Source organism: Dermacentor albipictus, chromosome 10 (assembly GCF_038994185.2).
Source record: "Dermacentor albipictus isolate Rhodes 1998 colony chromosome 10, USDA_Dalb.pri_finalv2, whole genome shotgun sequence".
Lineage (NCBI taxonomy): Eukaryota > Metazoa > Arthropoda > Arachnida > Ixodida > Ixodidae > Dermacentor > Dermacentor albipictus.
Window position 1 is genome coordinate 36,165,675 of NC_091830.1, and position 15,397 is coordinate 36,181,071.

A 15,397-nucleotide genomic window follows, 5' to 3' on the forward strand; every position below is an offset into this window, starting at 1 on the left:
AAGATGAAAGAATAGACAAGACAAAGTGCAAACTTCCAACAGCATCTTACTTCAGGAAAATGGCTGCAGTAGAACCCAGTTGGTATGTTCTTATTCAAGAGACTTCAGGGGAAAGAATCATAACAGATAGGAAAACACAAAAGTCAGTAAAGTCACAAATCGTCACAGCAACCTCAGGAACAGCTTTGTGCATGTGTATCATTAAAGGACATGTAAATATGTTCTGTGCCAGCGTGACGAGTTGGAGAAAAAGACGAAAACTTCCAACCCACAAGATCAGATACGGTTGGCGGAATGGGCTGATAGTGTTACGCTGAAGTAGACGCCACGCTAGCCCACACCACTGGGAAAGAAAACTCCCCTCAAACTTGACAATAAAAGTTTTCTCTCGCTCTCTGTGCCAGCGACTCCTTTCTACTCTTATTACGCTTCACTGCACAGCTGTACTGTAGAGCGGCGGAGCTCACTTTAGGAAGCCAACCAAAACTACAATTGCGCCTTGACACGCTCAGCTGGACCGACAGCAGAATACTTCCGAATTTGCCTCTGCACCACTAAATTTATGTGACTGCCACATTCACCTGACAATAAGATGCAGGAATATCAGAGTGCCGATGTATGAAATGGGAACATAACACTACATAGGAGTCAATGGCCTTAAGGTCGGGATCCTGAAAACTAACAGCGAGGAATTTAATAACAGAATTCCAATGTATTTATACATTTCAGCCACTGCATGTGATTTGCATGGTCACATCAGTTTCTAAGAAATTGAACCTTTTTATTACTCAAAAACACAGAAGGGGTGCTCAAGCAATCTGTGTATTCATTCTTCTTCCAACTATGATCGTTCTCTTAGTAGTGGCCATACCAAGATATCCGAACTGCCACGATGGTCCCTATTACAGCTTTGCTATCTTTGATGTATGAATCACTCAGATATACATACATCTGCAAAAGCTTTCTCAGCAAGCTAGGTGAAATTCCAGCTTTGCAGACAGTGCACGCGTTTGCACGGCGGCAGCAAGCAACAATTACCGTATTTACCCGCATAATGATCGCACTCGCGTAATGATCGCACCCCTGAATTTTGTCGTCAAAATTCGATTTTTTTTATTTCCCGTGTAATGATCGCAACCTGAACTTGCCGCAGCTATATGTCGTGTGCCAAGTCTAGCTAATAATGATCGCGCTTACCATCTGTCGAATGCTACGCGAACGACTCGTCTGCACGCACCAAACATGCTTGGGTAGATGCCTCATTTCATTACTTTCATCCCTTTCCGCACTTCCATGGCAAAAAGAGGTACAACCAAACTTGCCTTTATTAAGGGTAGGCTTTATAATGGTTGTAGTCAACAAAAACAAAAAAGGCGCCTTTCGATACTTTTCATCTGCACTCGTGAGCACGCAACAAATCGCGCGCGGCAATGATAGTAGCCACGTTTACACTGATACGTTAAAAGTGTACCCTATTCATACGCCAACGCTTGTAACACAGCTAAGATATTCGCCCACCCTTAGCGGAAACGTGCTGTGTTAGGATAGTGGTGAAGACAAATGCCGCAGTTTCCGCAGCACGCCGGCCATGGGTTTCTGTCACTGGCAGCTAAGCGCGCCCATCTGTTTCTGTCCCCTCTAAGTGGACATGGCTACGTTATTGCAGCAAGCTTGCCGATATTTACGATGTTATTCATCACTGACAGGGAAGAAACTGTTTACATGCACGCAATGTACTCGCGAGAAGAAAAAAAAAGATCGTGTTCGGCGCGTTTGGCTTGCTCCGCCGGCCGTCATTTTTGTTTTGGTGTCCCGCACCCACATCCCACAGCAAACGCGGGACGAAAAAAAAATTTTTTTTTCGCGGGAAATTTAACTCGCGTAATGATCGCACCCCTGAATTTGCGTCAATTTTTTCTGACAAAAAAAGTGCGATCATTATGCGAGTAAATACGGTATTCTATTTCTGAAGCTTAAGTGCATAAAGCAACACCTTGTATCCCCTAAATCCTTTAAAAGTTTCTTCTACATCTGACTTTTTGTTTCATGGTAGTTTTATTTATTGGTTTGCATCACAGATACTTGTGTGCAATGGGAGAAGTAGATCTTGAGATTTGTTGATAACTTTTGTAACAAGAGGCAAATACGTACAGCCCCTTTGAGTTTGTCCTAACAAAAATCTGCCGCAAAGCTGGGGATGCAGTGAAGGTGTGCGGCACAGAGGTGGGTATGGCAAAGTCGCATGGTGTAGTACATGGCAAACTAGAAGTGAGGCGTGCAGACAGGACACAAGAGTAGAGAAGTGGACAACACGAACGCCGACTATCAACTGAAGGGAGCACTGAGGCGAAAAATGAAAGAAGACACAAAACTCATCTGCGCATGCTCAGGAATGGTAACACCACGTGTCAATCGGGTACACGTGCTGGTCTACGTGAGAGATAACTGTCAAGACACTTAATCTCTTCCTTATGTAAAGTAATTGAAGGCTGACTCACGCACGCACTTCCACCATTATAGATATGCCATGCCTCTACCATAAGACGCGTATCTTCATTCTTATGCCTGTACAGTATCGCGCATTCATCTAACTTTGGCTTGCAGTTACAATCTCGGCAATGTAGCGAACGATTAGAAGGCGATCCACCGGTTAACGACCTTTTATGCTCCATTAGCCTCTGATTGATACACCGTCCCGTTTGCCCTACGTAGAACTGGCCACAGCTAAGGGGAATTTGATATACCACACCCATATGGCATTCTGTAAAACTGTTGTTCTTATTGTGCTTCACTGGACAAATATCTGTTCGTTTTTTGCCTTTAACCCGCTCCTTTTTATTCTGTACGGCAGCGCATATCTTACCTAGCTTATTGGGAGCAGTGAAAGCAACATTAACATCATATCTACTAGCAACTTTTTTAAGCCTGTGCGACACTGAATGAATATACGGAATAGCCACTACTCTTTTTTTGCGATTACTGCTTTCTGTGATTACGTCCGTCCCCCTGGAAACCGACTTCTTTAGGCGCTCAGCTACAGTGGCCACCGCTACATTAGGATAACCTGCTTCTAATAGGCGCCGGACCTGCGCATTAAAACTGGCGCTCATTTTGTGCATGCAGGATCTTGTGAGGGAAGACTTAAGGCACGACATGGCGATTCCGTTTTTTACTAATTTAGAATGCTTGGATTGAAAGTTTAGCAACGGCTTCGAAGATCTTGGGGAGTACTGCCAACAAACATGATTTTGTTCGAAGATCAAGGAAATGTCAAGAAACTGAATTACGCGTCGCTGAGGTAATTCCTTGGTAAACTTTAATCCTCCCCCATAAAGTTTAAATTGCTCACTTACTGAGGTAGCAGCCGAGTCTAATTCTTCCCTATTGCAGAAAATCAGGTAATCATCAACGTAACGAAATATCTTGATAACGCTATCACCTAAGGCTTTCTCTAAGCAGTTGTCAACCTTACTCAGGTAAATGTTGCTAAGAATAGGGGCAACCTTTGAGCCAATGCAAATATCTGATTTCTGCAGAAAAACGCCATCTCTCCACCCAATCAGCGTCGACTTCAAGTACATTGAAAGAATTTCTAGAAAAGCTCCCGTGGAAACACCGCATCTGTCAATAAAAGCCGACTCTTGCACTTGTTCTTTAATGCACTCATTTACGGAATTTAGCAACCCGTCATGCGGCAAGGAATAATACAGGTCTTCGATATCCATACTAAAAGCTGTACAATCACCCGGATTCTCCGCTCTTAAATAGTGAACTAGCGCCTGAGAATTACGTAGGCAAAAGGGATCTGAAAAAATTAGTGAAGCTAGGCAGTTCTGTAGGTAACTAGCGACACAGACCTGCCACGTCCCTTTCTCTGACACTATAGCACGAAAAGGAATTTCTTGTTTATGGGTCTTGGCCGAGAAAAACAGTTCTAATGTGAGGCATTTAGCTTTCTTGACATTACAAACAAGCCTATCAAGATTATGTCTTGACAAGAGGTCAACCGCACGTTGCTTAACTACCGAAGGCTTGAGTTTGACTGGTTGCAAATTCTTTTCTATGGCTGAAATCGCTATTTCTGAAAACACGTCATCTGGCATAATTACGAAATAACCTTCCTTGTCAGATATTACAGGTCTAAGTTTATGCTCCACAGGGTAATCAACTAACGGTCGGACAGGGTCAGGCGTCTTAAAATGGGAATTAGATTGTTTAAGGCTAGCAATGCAATCCGAAATACAGCGTGAGCGTTCTTCTTCCGGAACAAACCTAGTTATGCAGTTTAAGCTTATGCAGTTTGCAGTTTTAAGCTTACCGTGCTTACCGAGCTTACCGGCAGGTCTGTGTCGCTAGTTACCTACAGAACTGCCTAGCTTCACTAATTTTTTCAGATCCCTTTTGCCTACGTAATTCTCAGGCGCTAGTTCACTATTTAAGAGCGGAGAATCCGGGTGATTGTACAGCTTTTAGTATGGATATCGAAGACCTGTATTATTCCTTGCCGCATGACAGGTTGCTAAATTCCGTAAATGAGTGCATTAAAGAACAAGTGCAAGAGTCGGCTTTTATTGACAGATGCGGTGTTTCCACGGGAGCTTTTCTAGAAATTCTTTCAATGTACGTGAAGTCGACGCTGATTGGGTGGAGAGATGGCGTTTTTCTGCAGAAATCAGGCATTTGCATTGGCTCAAAGGTTGCCCCTATTCTTAGCAACATTTACCTGAGTAAGGTTGACAACTGCTTAGAGAAAGCCTTAGGTGATAGCGTTATCAAGATATTTCGTTACGTTGATGATTACCTGATTTTCTGCAATAGGGAAGAATTAGACTCGGCTGCTACCTCAGTAAGTGAGCAATTTAAACTTTATGGGGGAGGATTAAAGTTTACCAAGGAATTACCTCAGCGACGCGAAATTCAGTTTCTTGACATTTCCTTGATCTTCGAACAAAATCATGTTTGTTGGCAGTACTCCCCAAGATCTTCGAAGCCGTTGCTAAACTTTCAATCCAAGCATTCTAAATTAGTAAAAAACGGAATCGCCATGTCGTGCCTTAAGTCTTCCCTCACAAGATCCTGCATGCACAAAATGAGCGCCAGTTTTAATGCGCAGGTCCGGTGCCTATTAGAAGCAGGTTATCCTAATGTAGCGGTGGCCACTGTAGCTGAGCGCCTAAAGAAGTCGGTTTCCAGGGGGACGGACGTAATCGCAGAAAGCAGTAATCGCAAAAAAAGAGTAGTGGCTATTCCGTATATTCATTCAGTGTCGCACAGGCTTAAAAAAGTTGCTAGTAGATATGATGTTAATGTTGCTTTCACTGCTCCCAATAAGCTAGGTAAGATATGCGCTGCCGTACAGAATAAAAAGGAGCGGGTTAAAGGCAAAAAACGAACAGATATTTGTCCAGTGAAGCACAATAAGAACAACAGTTTTACAGAATGTCGTATGGGTGTGGTATATCAAATTCCCCTTAGCTGTGGCCAGTTCTACGTAGGGCAAACGGGACGGTGTATCAATCAGAGGCTAATGGAGCATAGAAGGTCGTTAACCGGTGGATCGCCTTCTAATCTTTCGCTACATTGCCGAGATTGTAACTGCAAGCCAAAGTTAGATGAATGCGCGATACTGTACAGGCATAAGAATGAAGATACGCGTCTTATGGTAGAGGCATGGCATATCTATAATGGTGGAAGTGCGTGCGTGAGTCAGCCTTCGATTACTTTACATAAGGAAGAGATTAAGTGTCTTAACAGTTATCTCTCACGTAGACCAGCACGTGTACCCGATTGACACGTGGTGTTACCATTCCTGAGCATGCGCAGATGAGTTTTGTGTCTTCTTTCATTTTTCGCCTCAGTGCTCCCTTCAGTTGATAGTCGGCGTTCGTGTTGTCCACTTCTCTACTCTTGTGTCCTGTCTGCACGCCTCACTTCTAGTTTGCATAATGAATCCTTACCAACTAGCTCAGCTTTCTGTCGTTCTAGTACATGGCAGTTCGCATTTTTTTAAATGCATAAGCAGTTCTATGCTTACCCAATGAGGAAAATTGTCCAGCTGTCTGTCTGTAACGTAAGATGATCGCTTTTATGATATGGCCCGCAACAGCGAGCAAATTCACCTTCGTGCTGTCTCTAACTTCAATGCGTACTAAGCAGAGAGAACACAGTACTCCCCAAGAAGCTAGCAGCACTTGCTGCCCTGTGCCCCCATCCCAGATCGCAGCTGCTGTCGGAGTATGGTTGATCATGGTTCGTAACGGTTCGACACAGATCGATAAGCCACTAAGGAGCGGCAACGGCTTATTATGATCAGAACGTCATCAGTGCACCTGGCGCCGCCAGCTGCAGTAGTTTTCTTGCATCATCAATTCACCCTGCAGTGCCGTCCGCTGCGGCTCATGTCGCTGCAGCTTTTTCGTTTGTAACAGTTGGATCAAGTTTCATAACACCGATAATGACACTGGGCTGCATGAAGATGACCAAGTGGCCCAATGCTTACGCATACTTGGACAAAGTTTCAGCGTAAATTTTTTTTAATATGAAAGCGTCAAAGGGCTCATTGAACAAAAAATCTGGCGTCTGTAGCAGTGAAACGGCACCTAAATTCCCAATGCTTGCAACGCCCCGTCACGAGTCCGCCTCGGTGGAGTTCCCATTGGTTGTGACACCACAGACAGAGTTGAGCGCATCTCAACAGAGCACAATGGGCAAATGGAAACACATGCTGCCACAGTAGATGCCCAAAGGGAATGGGCATCGCCATAATGCTAAAAAACCCCTGCTCTCGGAAGTTTACATTACCCACTCGTCCGTCGTCCATGCAAGCTCTCACCTACATTCTAATCGTGCCTGGGTAAGGCCAAATCAAAACGTACCGAGTGTCTCACTGTGCTAGCAAGGAGTTCATAACTCGAAGAACCGCTCAGCAGCATTCAAATGAACACTAATGCTTTCGGATTCACAACTCATAAGAAGTTCTTAGGTGTCCTCAGATTTCTTTTCCTTTTTCAGGATTTCACATTTTTTTTCCTTTCAGCACAGGCACCTAGTAGGCAGATTGAAATGTTATAACGAATGATGTGGCATGGAAACATTGTAGTATGTATAAGATACAATAGAACGCACACAAAAGTTTTTGACACCCTGGCTACTCCCTGTTCAGTCAAGTGTTGTTGAAATCGACAATGTATTAAGGGAATTTGGTGGTACTTCTTTCTGTCTAATTAAGATGTTTTGATGTCCATCCCTTCTTTGATTCTTTTCATACAGACGGTTATAAAAATTATCAGTTATAACAATATAATTTTCTTGGCATGTGAATATTGTTACAGGTGTGTTCGACTGTATAGCTAATTTTCACTTTCCAGTGTCTAACAAGTAAAACTTACCTTGTTTAATCAAGTCTTGCGTGTCCAGATTAGGTTCCTTTTCTCTTGGCAAGTTCTGAGCGATTTTGATGCTAATAGACCGGTTCTTGCCAGCTGTGACAATCTCCTTAAATATGTCTTCCCCCTGTAATAAAGCATAAATGATAACTTTCTTTATTTGTCAACTGCAAGCCACAATAACTATAGCTATACTTCATGTGTCCATATATTGTTTGCACTAGTTTAGTATAAGATTTTAAGGTAAGTTGGGCAGTTGATGGAGGCCCTTCCGAAATGCCCGGGACATAGTGCATCAAACAATGGCGTTGCATACATGCTCAATTAGTCATTACAACAAGATGACAATTCACCTTTTATACTGTTATCTTTCATTAGGGGGATCTAAAGTCCCTGGACAATCCCTTTCAATCTTCAGTACTTCTAAGATCGTTGGCATATTTCAATGCAGTAGCTTCAAGCTCAAACATGCATTAGTGAATAGTTTTTTTTTATTATAGCTGTTAACAATAATTTGGACATGCTCAATTATATGGACAGTTTCATAGAGTTGCTGCTGGCCCATAGGTGTAATGTATTTTGGATGCCCTAAACTGCACCATTTGATCACTTGGGCTTTGTGCAACCTCATGCTAACTCAGCCACTCAGTCAAGCAAAGAAAGCAATGTTTCTGGCTTGGTATGTTGCCATTGCCACTTAATATGTGAAAGTAGCAAAGCCTAGTTGATCTAGCAGTCATTGACTGCATCCAAGCTACGAGACACGTAAAGCCACAAAGTTGCAAAGGCTGCATTTGGGGTCTGTTGTGTGTGTACCGCATAATCGGCATTTGTTTCTTTACGTGCTTCATAATGACATCGTCTCGGCCCACTTCTTTAGTTGTTGCTACAAATTGATGTCGCTCTGAAGCATTGAGCTGCTTCTAAAAGCACAACTATGACCTCAAAGTCTGCGCAGATGAGGGCAGAAATGTTGTGAGGGAAGTGCCAGGCAGCAGCTGTTTCAAAGGAACCTATGATCATTCAGCTTTTGACACGCAGTCTACCTCTGCTCACGTTACCAGTGTACACTTGGTGTGTACATTGGCCGACAGCATGACAATGGTCGAAATACAGATAGATTAAATCCCATGCAAGCATGCGTGTGAAAGCAATACGCTGACAAGCTTTCTTTTCGGAGGGGGGGGGGGTGAGGGGGGCATCTCCAGTAAAAAGTCATTTAATTTTGGGTGGATCCGTTATTTCAGACACTTGATTATCCTAACATTTAGGAGGTTTCCGTGGAGTCAGAATTACTGATCGGTGACCGGCATCTCACCTGCCAAGCAGAGGTGTCCTGGTATATGTCACTTCCACGAAGAGTCCAGTAAAAGGAGGCTATTTTGATCTCGGCTGTGGCAAGCTGTAACAGTGTCTTCCAGCCTTCATAGGTGCTCACATGTGACGGTGATCCAGAAGGATATGTCAAGTTCTCAGGTATGCTTTCCACGAGGGTGAATCTGGAATCAAGTGGGCTGATACTAGAGAAAGGCTCCCACAGAAGCAAACTAAGCCATAACATTGCTTGTCATGCCTGCCAGCATCCAGCACAGAAACAAACTGCATACACTTGATAGAGTGCTGAATAAGCCATGCTGAAGAGGTAAAAAATGTCATGCATGACATTAGGCACATTTGTGAAGAATGGTCATATTTGCATATAAACTGAAGGGAAAACACGGGGAAGGCAGGAGATGGAATGTTAAGACGAGCAAAACAAGAAAAAGGTGAAAGCAGGAGCCAACGTTTCGGCAAATGGACTTGTCTTTTTCAAGGTGACAAAGCAGGAGCCAATGTTTCGACAAGTGCACTTGTTGCAACGCTAGCTCCTGCTTTCACCCATTTCTCATTTTGCTCATTAATAAACTGAAGTTATTCTGAAGTTATGAACTAAAGTACTAAAATAATGTTTTATCAGACATAGCAAAGTTACAACACCACCACGTTATTTAGACAAGATGACACTGAATACTGGCATATACCATATTGCACCGCCTATGATTAGCACCAACTCTGATATGTGCCATTCTGGCCCTGGAAGCCATCAAGAGCAAGAGTTGACTACCTCTGAATGGCCTCCAAATGCTTTTCTATGTTATGTAAACAGCTTCTGCATGATTCGCCACTCCAACCTGCAACCATTTCAGGACCACTTAAATGGAATTCAACAATATTTTGCTAGGCTAAATAGTGGATATCAGCAGGTTTGGCCAGCATAACATTACACAGGGATGCCATACAGTGGTATCTTTGTTCCCTTTCTGTCATCCCTGTGTAACATTATGCTGACTAAACCCCGCAACTAAATGGTCTATTGGGTTCACATATGAAGAAGAAATTAACTGTTACATCACTTTCCTAGACATCCTCGCTCAGCGTTCTTCCAGTTGTTTCACTAGAACCGTGTACTGGAAACCTACCCATTTAGTCAATTAGCTTTGCCTTCCTATGAGCCACAGACGTTCTGCGGCGACATATGTTTTGAGTGGGCATTGTGCCTTTATTTTCGAGTAGGCGAGAAGCAAATGAAAGAAGCAATAAACGACCTGGCAAGCAATGGTTACCCTTGCCAACAACTACAATGTACTAAAGGTATGCTGTTCAACTGAGCCGTTTCACCACATAAGAGTTATGTGGGCCATATGAAAAGCGCACCCATCCCATATGCTCCTGGTGTGGGGGCACATACTTGCAAGAGTCTTCAAACATGACCACATTCACGTGGCACAGTTGCCAACGTGCAAATCAAGAAGTAAACAGGTTCACATGAAAGTTCCCCCTGGAATGATAGTACTTGTGAGTGGTAAATAAATGTGCCTGACTGATGTGTGTCATGCATTGTAATGTACCTATCTTCAAACGGTGTAATGAGCAGCACCAAAATGATGCAGCCAAGGGCCATACAGCCCAAGACATGCTAGCTGAATGTCACTTTAATGCAAGTTGTAATTCTGATGTATTCTGCGACTGTCATTGCCACAGAAAAATCCCCGTCATCCTGCCCAAGCTTGATTATTACAATCCATGCCACATATGATTAATTGTACACATGGCAATCTACTTGATATTTACACATGGCTGTTACACAATCTGTTGCACATATAACACATAACTTCCCTCACCTTCGTGAACAAAGAAATTGTATGGTTCCAGAACTGCTACAAGTTCTGTCTTTTTTTCTTGTTCTGTGTGGCAAGCGGTTTTTAGCCTTCAACAAAAAGCCACAGCTATGCGACTTCTGCCTTGAGTGAAAGTGCACTAACGAGGTATCCCATGATAAAGTTGATTTTCTTCCCTGCCTACACATGTACATGAATTTGAGGACCGCAGACGAAACATGGTATTGTGAACTTTCCAGTGCATTTCTGAATTTCATTTCGAGCGCCTGAGTTACGAATAAACTCATTTTCCAGCAAGCCTGTGGTCTGTACATGTTTGCATTGCACATGCATGGAAAAAATAAACAACTTCAAGTGCTGGCGAAGGCTCCGTGCAACTGTATTGCCATAATAGATGATTTTAGCATGTCCAGTATTCCAGCAAGATAGGGCGGTTTTCCAGATGAGTGGGGCCGTAAACATGAGCAACCACAGTGGTGAAACAAAGCTCAACCAGATAAACGCAAGTATCTTCTTCTTAGCTGCCAATATAAATTTTCAACAGTGGCGTAATCATGTTCATAATTATGCTGCTGCCGAACGTTGCACCGAAGCAGCAAAGTAGAATATACTTGGTGACTGTGTTATTAGCCCTGTGTTTGCCTGGTTGAGGTCTGTGCCACAGGGCGGCTGCACCGCTCCGGTTGCTCACGTTTGCACCACAGCCCATCCAGCAATCCATCCAGACTGCCCACATTTTGCCGGAATACTGGACATGCTAAAGCTCTCTAATAAACAAACTTACGAGCATGTGTCGAGGCAGTTGATGGCTTTGCCGTCCTTGCTGGCGCTCTGGGCTGCGAAGCCGCCATCCCGAGAGTGACCCAGGAGTGGGAAGAGCACTACCAGGACGATGAGCAGGAGTATGATAGTGATTGGGATGCACGACGGCTTTAGCCAGCTTCCCAGCTTCATCGAGTCGGATTTCTGCGGCCGCTTGTTCATGTAGCGGCTGTCAAAGAGCTGCAGCTCAAACTCGCCAAAGTCGAGCTTCCCAGTGCTGTCCAGGACAGTCTGAAATTAACAAAGCAGCAACAGATGGCATGGGCTTCCAGTAATAAACATAAAAGCACTGTTGGTAGTTGTATACACATAGGGCATGGCAGTTCAAAGAACAGAGGCTTGTAGAGGGTAATGGACACTCATCAGGTGCTCCAATAGCATCACTTATGTAAGGACACCACGATGCACAAGTATGGGGCTGAATAATTGAATAGCATCACCCCTTTTCTTTTGTTGCATGTGGGTGGGATGTTGAAGGAAACAAAGAGTGCACCGTAAAGCACTTTGTCAAAAAAAAGGACAGCAAGTATAATAAATAACATTCAATAGAGCACATTAAACGAGAACATTGTGCTGCTGTTCTCATGTTGTTTTAACGCTGCGGTGTTGCTAAGTGGTTGTTAGGATAATGACTTAGTAAACATGAGCAAACAGCCTAATTATAGCATCATGGTAACGTTGGAATACCAACCAAAGAAATTTTGGTGCGCATTATTTACGAATCGGCAATATGCTGAACCATCACAATCGCCATGCAACATGTTGAACGTTTTCCACTCTACACAACTTGGGCAGTGGCGTAGCCATAATTTTTTTTTTTTTAACGGTCGGGGCAGGGGGGGTGGGGGGGGGCTGCTCACGTGCCCACTATGCCCTTCCTCCTCCCCCGCGCCGTCTATGCCACTGAACTTACGTACGCAAGATTACGTGTTATATGAACGGTTAACTGAGCGGTTAAATGAACGGTAATTAAGTTAGTGAACTATCACCGCGAAACAAAACGGGCTTAAACCAGTCAAAAAAGCACTACTGCCAACTTTTAAAATTTTCCCGTGATAATTGTAACACAGCTGCCGATATTCACTGCTCCATCGTTGATCGCGTGACAACTTTCCGCAAAAACAGCTTCACAACAGTCCCGCTCCCTTCGGCGGCAATTGTGTCGGTACCACGTACGGGTGTGACACACATAGAAATGACACATGACAAGACGCGCATGGCATTACCGGTAAACAAATACGAAGAACGAGCATCAGATTAGAAGTGCGGCGTTTATGCTTTCACGGAGTCTAAAAACGAAAGAGGACAAAACCTTTTTGCGGGTGTCAGGCTTCGGGACGGTCATGATGAGGGCGCAGTGTAGGCAAAGCAACAGACCTTGAAATGTGCGCCGCAAACAATAATCGCTGACAAAGCGCGCTGACAACAGCAGCACGATTGTCCGCAGGACAGGCGCTGACAGCTGGCTTAAAACGAGCAGCGTTAGCACGCTAGGCAGGTGACATCACGCACACAGTTCATACTTCACGGTAACACGTTTCACACATGGCTGAAGCAACTCGCGTTCTCAAATGTGAGAGAATTCGCAGAACATATGACTCGCACTTCGAGCGATCAGGCGACCAGCGAGTCACACGCTAGTGTTTACCGCAGTACAGTACAGTACAGAGCGAAGAGCGTTGCAAACGGAACAGAACACTTGTACATGAGAGACTACGGACAACTATAGGAATCCGGTTTGTTTCGCTTTCGGATTTAGGTGCGCGACATTTGCCATGTTTTAACAACCGCCAAATTTGAAGTGTGTTTGACGGAAGATGTCTGGGCTCTAACGCTTCTCCAATTGGACAGGGTAACCTTACGTTCTGTGCAGATTTCACAAGTAACTACTCTAATGTCACTTCAGCCTTGGAAAACAAAAACTAAATTTGTCAAAAAGATGTCGCAGCACTGGTTCCGATTCAGCTGCGTAGAGGAGCCTCTACGTTATGTGCATTGATCCGCGTAGCCGTCTTGGAGCCTGATATATTTATTGTAATAGCAATTATAGGGACACTACAGGCGAATTTTCGCTGTCGGTATCGGTGTAAGCGTTGTCATGAGGCTCCGCACATACAACTAGATATATGTATGGTGTACGTTTATACATGCTGTGCATGAATGTTATATTATTCAACCAACAGGTTGCCCAAACCAGGTCTTACATCCTTGACTAAAATATTCCTCAGAATTTTGAGACTGGGGGTCCCGCAAATGAAAGATATGAAACATAACATTCCCAGCACATGGCCTTTATCTTAAGTATTCTCGGATTATTAGCCATTTAAAATGAAAAACAATATCAGTGCACACATCTGAAAGTGATGTAATTTTACTGGCGTGGCTTCTTACGGGCAGCGTAGTGGTACCATTACAGGCTCTAGCTACACAGACCCGCGTTATAGCACTGTCCGGGTAGTTCGAGCGCTACGCTTAACACTTGCTATCACAGTCAGTGTTTGGGGCGAAAGTGCGATTTTTTATTTTTCTGTCAGCGTGATATCTGGCCGTCTAGAAAGTATGGATATTCCATGCGCTGAAAGCCGGCAATTGAAAACAATAAACAGGCGCAGTACAGCCCCGAGGACTTATCATCAGACTAGCGATGGTCATTGTATGACACGCATATACGACATGCCTCTCTTTTGAACAAATATACGCATTCGTGACGCTACAGACTTCCAAGTCACGTGAATGCTGATTGAAGGAGCATAAACAGTGAATACGTGCAATTAGACAAGCTTCTTTTGCCGCTTGCCTCCAAGATCCGCCCGGGAGGAGGGTGCGTCATAACGTCGTGATGTATGGGATCGTTGCTGCAATCGCTGCGACTGCTTCACGAGAATGCAGTCAAAAGAAGGCCAAGCAACTCTATTACTTCATTTTTTTCTTCTTTGGCGAGCAACGTCATCATAACTAGCCTTATTGCTACGTGAAGTGTTTTCGGCTCTCGCAATGGCTTCCGGCGCTTGCAGCCAGAAAAACCGCAGCCTTCGAGATTAGTTGTCACTCAGAGGGAGCCGTCGTTGGGGCGCGGATTTGGACACCCCGTATTAAAACGGCTTAAATTTGTTTCCCAATCTTCATACTAGATAAGTGTCATTCTTTGGCCTGCGAGATGCGTGTGGTAGAGTTTCTAAAACTTGAACAATACGTGTCAGTACGCCAGTACTCCTATACAGGAAGTAGCGCCTCGTCACTCATATTAAGTTACGTTAGGAGAGTTACAAAGAACGGGACACGTCAACGAGCAAATATCTTGTTTGAAGTTAGGCCACCCGCCACGCATGATCGTCATTCATTCCTTTATTCGTAACACATTATTTTTTTTTTCAGTTATACTGCAGCCGTCAGAGCGAGCGTAATGAAAATATCGTGAGCTCGAGCTATTATATATGCACGATATAGTTGGAGCCTGCAAGGGCAAGAACAAACAAATAGTTATAACGAAGTGCTAAGCGGTATGCGGAAACGCACCAAGGGTATCGCGCGGAGCGCTAACGCACTCAAGTGTATAGAGGAATAAATCAGAGAGAGAGCAGAAGCAGATGTGACGCATAATACAGAGCGTCGCATGTCATCGTGTCATTTAGTGGCGCCTACGTACGCCCAAGATTACGGGCGCTGGTGGACAGGGTGGAATGTGGAAAGCAAGAAAAAAAAATCAATAACAATTTTCTCGTCTCTGAATAATGAATTCACCGCCACTATAGCCCGATGAGTGTCGTGCCGTGAACGAGGCGGTGGAACTTGTGCCATCCTGGAAATATTGACGCCTGATCGTAATATGAGCATTACGAGACCCGTGACCGAAGCACGCAAGTCGTATGATTTGCCTGGCTCGGTGCCGAGATTGCCCAAAACATTCCGGAGAGTTATGAGCGATGGCTTGAATAATAGTTAATCAAAGGTAGCAAGGTTATAAACAGGGATTAAGCCGCTGCCTTCGAGCAACCCCATCCATTTCCGGCGAAACCCCTTGTCGCCATCTTA

At 44.2% G+C, this 15,397-nt stretch overlaps 1 protein-coding gene across 6 annotated transcripts in view; it reads right to left on the reverse strand.

The window, feature by feature from the left end:
- The window catches only part of LOC135911901 (5'-3' exonuclease PLD3-like), a 355,720-nt gene that overhangs the window by 24,560 nt on the left and 315,763 nt on the right, over nucleotides 1-15,397 (reverse strand). For 3 of the 6 annotated variants that reach the window (XM_070526974.1, XM_065444254.2, XM_065444252.1), the window contains 3 exons: nucleotides 11,328-11,596; nucleotides 8,704-8,884; nucleotides 7,389-7,512 (listed from right to left, as the gene is read on the reverse strand). In XM_070526974.1, the coding sequence (XP_070383075.1) occupies nucleotides 7,389-7,512; nucleotides 8,704-8,884; nucleotides 11,328-11,596 (574 nt within the window). Of the gene's footprint in view, nucleotides 1-7,388; nucleotides 7,513-8,703; nucleotides 8,885-11,327; nucleotides 11,597-12,056; nucleotides 12,178-12,449; nucleotides 12,540-12,677; nucleotides 13,061-15,397 lie in introns of those variants that run through there. The other 3 variants (XM_065444253.2, XM_065444256.1, XM_065444255.2) reach the window with 3 other exon arrangements.